General features: G+C 47.8%; 1 protein-coding gene across 1 annotated transcript; it reads left to right on the top strand.

Moving 5' to 3' along the window:
* Positions 1 to 461: 461 nt before the first annotated feature.
* Positions 462 to 6,094, top strand: CST7 (cystatin F (leukocystatin)). The gene is made up of 4 exons (XM_009331355.1): positions 462 to 582; positions 4,931 to 5,103; positions 5,426 to 5,542; positions 6,017 to 6,094. Exons 1-4 carry the CDS (start codon positions 507 to 509, stop codon positions 6,092 to 6,094), a joined length of 444 nt encoding a protein of 147 aa, XP_009329630.1. The 5' UTR covers positions 462 to 506.
* The last annotated feature ends 310 nt before the right edge of the window (positions 6,095 to 6,404 follow it).

Here is a 6,404-nt window from a genome sequence, read left to right as displayed (position 1 = left end):
CCGAACCCCACATCTCCGCATCAGGGGAAGCAAGACACTAGGCCCATCTTCTCTGTCAGGCTTCCCCCCACACAGACACCCATATACAAGTCAAGAACGACAACCCCCAGGGCTCACTGGCCATTTCTTAGGGATTAAATTTCCCCATGAATCTTAAAGCACATGACTGTTACTCTCCTCACCCCCACACCGCTTCCCAGTGTCACATCACACATATCTGCCCATGCTTCTGCACGACCCCTAAGGATCACGAAGCAAAAGTCCCTGTCTGATGCAGGAATGGTGCTGCTATCACCAAGCTGGAGCTTTGTGGCTGGGCTTCAAAGTATGAGGTCATCAGCAGGAGACAAAGTCTGCATCAGAGCTGTGATGATTCAGGGGGTTTTGGGGTGGTTTTTTGTCTTTCCTCCCAGCCAATAAGAGCACTGAAAAAGGCACATCTTCCCCTGCAGGAAGCAGGGCGGTCACTCCTCTCGCTGGCGGGCTCCTCTTCTGAAGTGGTGGAGATGGCAGTGAACTTCGCCTGCAGCTTCGCCGCACTTTGCTGTTTAGCACTCTGGAGCTTCACCAGGACTTCAGGTGGTAAGAGTGGAAAATAATTTGTTTTCCTTGTGCTTTAGGTCCTGTGAGTGCTGCTTTCTAATGCACTGGTAAATAACAGCCTTTCTCCAACTACTGCCCATGCGGGCTTAGCGCTGCGGGGTTCAGACTGCAGCTGAAAATCCAACTGCTTAAAAGACTTTTTCCCCTTGTAGCGAACCATGTTATCCAGGGACATCATCTAAGGATTTTAAAGTCAGCTTATGGTTTTAACTTATTTGTCAGTGTTTAAACTCTGCATGACCTTGATTATTAAATCTAAAGACTGTGGGTAACAATTTGACTGCTAAGTACAGATGGGCACTTGAGTGCCGATTAGCTGACTTTAATGAAACATTACTCCGTATCGTTTCTTTCTTTGCTGAGCAAGGAAACTCTTGATTGCAGCTGGCCTTAAATCTTTAGAATGGGAGCTGCAGACAGGAGCGTTTTCTCTCTGAAGGTTTTAGTTCTGCTTCAGTTTTACTTTGGCTCCCATACACAGAAAGTACTAATGCACTCAGGGATGGTGTTTGGTTAGCCAGTTGCTTTTTGTTTCGGCTGTGGTTTCCTTTGGGGGTTGCAGAGGCATGCAGGAACTCTGCTGCATCTTAAGTGTAAAGATAAAGCCTAGCCTTGCTCCTAGTAATGGGGAGGAGATTTTGAAAGCACCTCATGGGGGGAAAAAAAAAAAAAGCAGCAACCTGTTGCAATCTGCCTATTCACTTCACTGCAGGCTGGGAGAGAGCATCCACAGGATTGCGCTCTCATACTGCACGAACAGGCCCCCCAAATTATTCTTCAATGAGAAAAGCAGAAGAGAGAGCCTCTTAATACAACATTCAACTCATCTCTGCAAGAACAGCCCTCTCTTGCTTAATAACAGGCAGTTGCCTGTGAACTCAGTGCAAGAAAAGAGTCTACCCTACTACCATCCAACAGAAGGAGGAGGAGGGCAGCCAGATTCTTCCGCTCCCTCTTCACATTTCCAAACCCAGAATCAAGGATAGGGTCTGAAATACAAATGCTCTGGCCCTAAGCATCTCCCTGTAGAGCAGTGAGAGCTCTTTTCCCAGGTCATGAGATCACATCCTCTGAGCCTCTTGAGTATTGTAGGTGCCTGGCCAAGTCACGCAGTGCCTCTGCTCCCATCCAGACCTGGATGACAAGTGTTTCACCAATACTGGTATGCCTAGAGCCCTGCACTGTTATCTGACCCTCTGAGCCATTCTGCTTTGCTCCTGGAGCAGGGCCATCACCTTACACACATTCAACTTTCTAAGGTAATGGCCCTCAAGGGGCAAGCTAGGGAAGAAACTGTCAGGAAAGGTTGCGGTGAAGAAAATCAGAACTACAGGTGCCTCACACCACAGAGTTTCTGGGTTTTGGAAATACAGTGCTGCAAACTATTCAAAGAGCAAGTTATTTCCGACCAGTGTGTGCACCATGCAGTGACCACCTTGAATGAGAATCAAAGCACGTAAAGACAAACAAATCCTAGCCTTGAGGAATCTGGGTCGCCAGAGGAAAACAGGGAGGGTAAAGTTCTCCCACAAGGGCTCAGTAGATTTTATACCCACTTTGCTCTGGTATGAGTCATTCTCAACATCAATGGGTGAAGGAGGTGAAATGCCAAGTACCCCTTGGTGAAAGCTGGGGCAAAAATATACTAGCCTACCACCTGCCTACAACACACGGTGTAAAACCAGCCTGCTACCCATCTTCAACATGTGGTCCAGCTTGCTACTGTGAGGCCACCTCTCCAGATGTTGTGTTTCAGAGGCCTTGCCATGTGTGACACTGCTGGATCTACCAGGCACTGAAGTCAGGAACAAGGGCACTTGGGACTCTGACTCTTGCTTTGAGTAACACATTTAATAGCTTTCTTCCCATACAAACAGTGCGACTTCAGCCAGCCTCACTCACCCTGCCACATCACGCCTAAAAAAAGACGTCACCATGACTCAAGAGGTGTTGAGGGCTATTAAGCCACAAAGGGACGTTGTGCTAAGATTGAAAAAGTCTGTGGTTATCTCCTCCTACTACAAGGGACAGTATCTGCTGTCAACACCCCCCCAGCACTGCCACATCTGACTTTCCAACAGGTGTAAGAGCATAGATTCAAGCAAGGTCCTGGAGAGCAGCCAGAAGAACCCAAGCCAGGGACCTGCTCTCAGCCTGACAGCCTGTCTCAGTTGCTGGATGAGCGCAGGAAAAAGCTGGTTCCTGTAAGCTATTGGGTTGGTATTAATGGTGCAGGAAAAAGCATGGCATCCCTGAGGAAAAGGACAGCTGGCCTTATGGGCAAGGCCCAAACCAAGGCCCTGCTCTGCCCCAAGTTTCCTTTCTGGCTTCAGGCAGGTCCTGCATGGCCCTCTTGAATTACCTGTGGGTCCCACCACCTTAACCCAGGCAAAGTCCCTGTTCAGGACAAGAGGACAAACAGATGCTTTGGAAAGTCTTACCCATGAGCTGAGCACTGGATAAGATGAGCTGCCTGAGAAATACCTTCAGTCCTAGGCTGCACGGTCATGAGTTTCTGTGACTCTTGAATCCCACCCTTGCTGCAGTGGGAAAATATCATCCAATAGAGAATAGTCCCGGGACCTACAAGTGGATTCTGGGCTGTTTGTTAGGTGAAAAAACACTGCCAGGTTCCCCAGCACTGGCTGCACACCCAGTCCCAACATAGATCAGAGACGTGGGACAGGAAAGCTTGTCACCTCCACACCAGACACAAAGCCATTTGCAGAACATCCGCTCCTCTCAGACACATGGCCTGGGTCTCTCAGCTCTCACCTGCAAGAAAACATGGGGGTCATTAAGGTAGCTGGGGTACCAGCCAGGAAGAGATGTGAATTTGGACATCCTTGGCTTGAGGAGGGATGTGGAACCGAGTCTCTCCTTTGCAGGTCAACACTTTAATCCCTGAGCAGTGTTACAAGGGGGTGCAGCAATTACCACCTGCGGGAGAGGATGTGATAGTGTAACTAGGATATACATAAGCAACCTGAAAGCTGAATTTTTGCAGCCTCCTATGCTGATGATGGCAGGTAACACTGGTTGTGGTTTGGTTTTTTTTTTTAAATAGACGCTGAATCACCAGGTTGCCCCTCTCTCTTCTACTCAGGCTTCTCAGTACAAACGGGCTTAAATACAGAGTCTATGCTCTGTGCTTGGCTGTTAGTGAGAGATCTAGCTGTGAAAAAAAGCTGGAGGTGATAAAAAGCTTGACTTTCACAGCAAATTTAGTACAAGCTCTGTGTGCACATCTGTGTGCACATGCAGGCTTACTGCCTACACATACACAGTGTGAACTCCAAGGGCCACCTCCTGCACTGGCAGGTCTTGGCATCAGCAGTGGCTGCACAGCAACTTGTGCAGGCTGAGGATTTTTTCCTCGTTTGCATTTCAGAAGCGGGAAAACGGAGGGGAAGGCAAATGTAAAAGGGGAGGAAATAATGACATCAACTGTAAGCTTTGCGCTTCTTTTAAATTATTGAAAAAACAAGCAGGGCATGGGGAAATTAGCTACACAACCAAGTAAGAATATACAGTAATAAGGGCTATGTGGAAAGCAGTACTCAAACTCGAAAGCTTGAGGGTTCCTCCCACCCGCAATCTCCATTTCCTACACACCTTGCTCCTCCACTTCATGGCTGTGATAATAAGATGGTCTTTGGCATTTGGGCCAGGGCAACAGCACTTCAGCACCCAAAGCAGCCCGTTCTGCAGGATAGTGGGGAGCTAGTCCAAGTTCTGCCCCAGGCCCTTTCCTGCCCAGCTGGAGAACAGGGACACCCTCTCCTTTGTCAGCATGTAGAGGGAGGGTATCTTCCCCACACCTTTATCACCACCTAAAATAAAAAGCTCAAGATGCCATCAAAGGAGTAAGGGGGGGTGGGAAAGACTTACATCTGCAAGTTAAACTTGGCATGCCCATTAAGAGCAGCAGGGCTCTGCCAGCCAGTGTTTGATAAGTTATCAAAATTATACTGTACTCTGAGCAACATGATCTAGCTTTATAACTAGATTCAAAGTTGGGCCTTCTATGAGCCGGGAGTCGTACCAGAGACGTTCTAAATAATACTCATGATACCCTGGCTGCTTCTAAGTCATTTTGAGCTCTGCTACTTCTAGCAGCATCTTTCTCTGTCACTTCATTCCACAGGATTGTTTCACCATTTCAAACATACAAAGGAAAATTACTTTGTAATGGATGTGAGCAGAGTCCTTCTGAAGCACAAGTGCATGGGACAAGTAAGAAGGTTTAGCATTGTTTCAGAGGGCTGAAACTCCCACCGTTTCAGGCACCTGATGTGTTTTGCACTCATGTTTTGTATTGTTTCAGCTACATATGTACCACCACCTCATTCGACCATGAAACCTGGCTTCCCTGTCCCAATGAACACCGACAATCCTGGTGTTCGCAAGGCAGCTCGCTTTGGGGTTTACAGATACAACAACAGTTCCAACGACCTCTTTCTGTTTAAGGAATCACAAATAAACAAAGCCATGGTACAGGTAAGAAGAGCCCAGACTTCTGGTGGTCCTCCAAACCATTTACCAATTGACCCTCCTACAGAGCACCCAAGACATGGGAGCCCTGATCTTCCTCAGGGCTGCTATGCATGCCTAAAGATAAACAGCACGTCCCTCTATCCCATTCAACTGCTCCACAGGGGCCCCCGGGGGGCCCCCCCCCCCCCCCCCCAGTAATTCAACATAACACACTTCTATGCACAACACCACACACAACTCACAGATGTAGCATTTAATTCCTAGCCAAAATTTTGGCATCCCTTTCCCCTGCCCTTACTTCAAAGGAGGAAACTACTTTCTCTAGATTGTCAGAGGGCTGAAATATATGCTCCACGTGGAAATTGGACGGACCGTGTGTGAGAAGAGGGAGCATGCCAGCCTGGACAGCTGTCACTTCCAAAGAAAAAAAAACCTGCAACAGGTATGTGTCCAATTCCCTCGGGGTACTCTGTAACTGCAAGTGATTCTTTGCCATCTCTGGCAGCCTAGTCACCTTCAGACCAGCTCTGCCATGTCCCCACAGAAGTACAAGCCTCCTCTGTGCAGAGCCAGCAGGGGTGAGGCAGGGTTATCAGTATAAGCAGCATAGTACCTCTCATGCATCCAGGGCCAGCTCCTGTCTGCAAGGACTTGAACCATCTAGCCCATGTTCCTGGGTAAATGAGTGAAATTGTGCAGAAATAGAGTATGCGCTAAATAGAGAGATTTCCTGAGCAGGGGAAATCCTTACAGGGGCTTTCCCACTAAGATATGATTACTTAGCAAACAGTACTTTTCCCAGGATAAAGGGGGCAGACAAAAAGATGCTGTTCTCTCCTACCCCATCATGGTCCACAATGCTGAGAACAACCAGCAGCCACCTGAACTTTGTCACCAATCCCCCTTTTATTTGCAGATGCTGAGATGCTATTTTGAGGTCTGGATAACGCCTTGGTTACATAAAGTATATGTCCCCATTGCTCTCTGTCACTGACTCACCTTTCTCCATGAGAGCCTGACTTACAGGGGATCTACCACGACTTTTTCCTCACCTGGACTGTTGAGGCTAAAACTGAAATGGGGAACAGCTGTACACAATTGCCACAGAGCTTTTCTCTCAAAGCACATGGTTGTTTTTCCTCCCTTAGAAAGATGCTCAAAATCTGAGTGACAAAGAAAAGACCTGCCTTGAATGAATTTATTGCTATCCAGTTGTGTATCTGTTTTTCCAAATCTAAACTGTGGATGAGAGCATGTTGTCATTCATTCAGTAGAGAGCCATCCACCCTCTGGCTGAATTTCCG

Source organism: Pygoscelis adeliae, unplaced genomic scaffold, assembly GCF_000699105.1.
Source record: "Pygoscelis adeliae isolate BGI_AS28 unplaced genomic scaffold, ASM69910v1 Scaffold259, whole genome shotgun sequence".
Taxonomy (NCBI): Eukaryota; Metazoa; Chordata; class Aves; order Sphenisciformes; family Spheniscidae; genus Pygoscelis; species Pygoscelis adeliae.
Note: the sequence above shows the minus strand (reverse complement) of the source record. Positions and strands in the feature narration are given on the sequence as shown.

Coding starts and splice junctions, on each gene's coding strand:
- CST7 (XM_009331355.1), top strand. CDS start 507: ATGGCAGTGAACTTCGCCTGCAGCTTCGCCGCACTTTGCTGTTTAGCA. Junction 583..4,930: donor CTTCACCAGGACTTCAGGTG/GTAAGAGTGGAA, acceptor GTATTGTTTCAG/CTACATATGTACCACCACCT. Junction 5,543..6,016: donor GAAAAAAAAACCTGCAACAG/GTATGTGTCCAA, acceptor TTTTATTTGCAG/ATGCTGAGATGCTATTTTGA.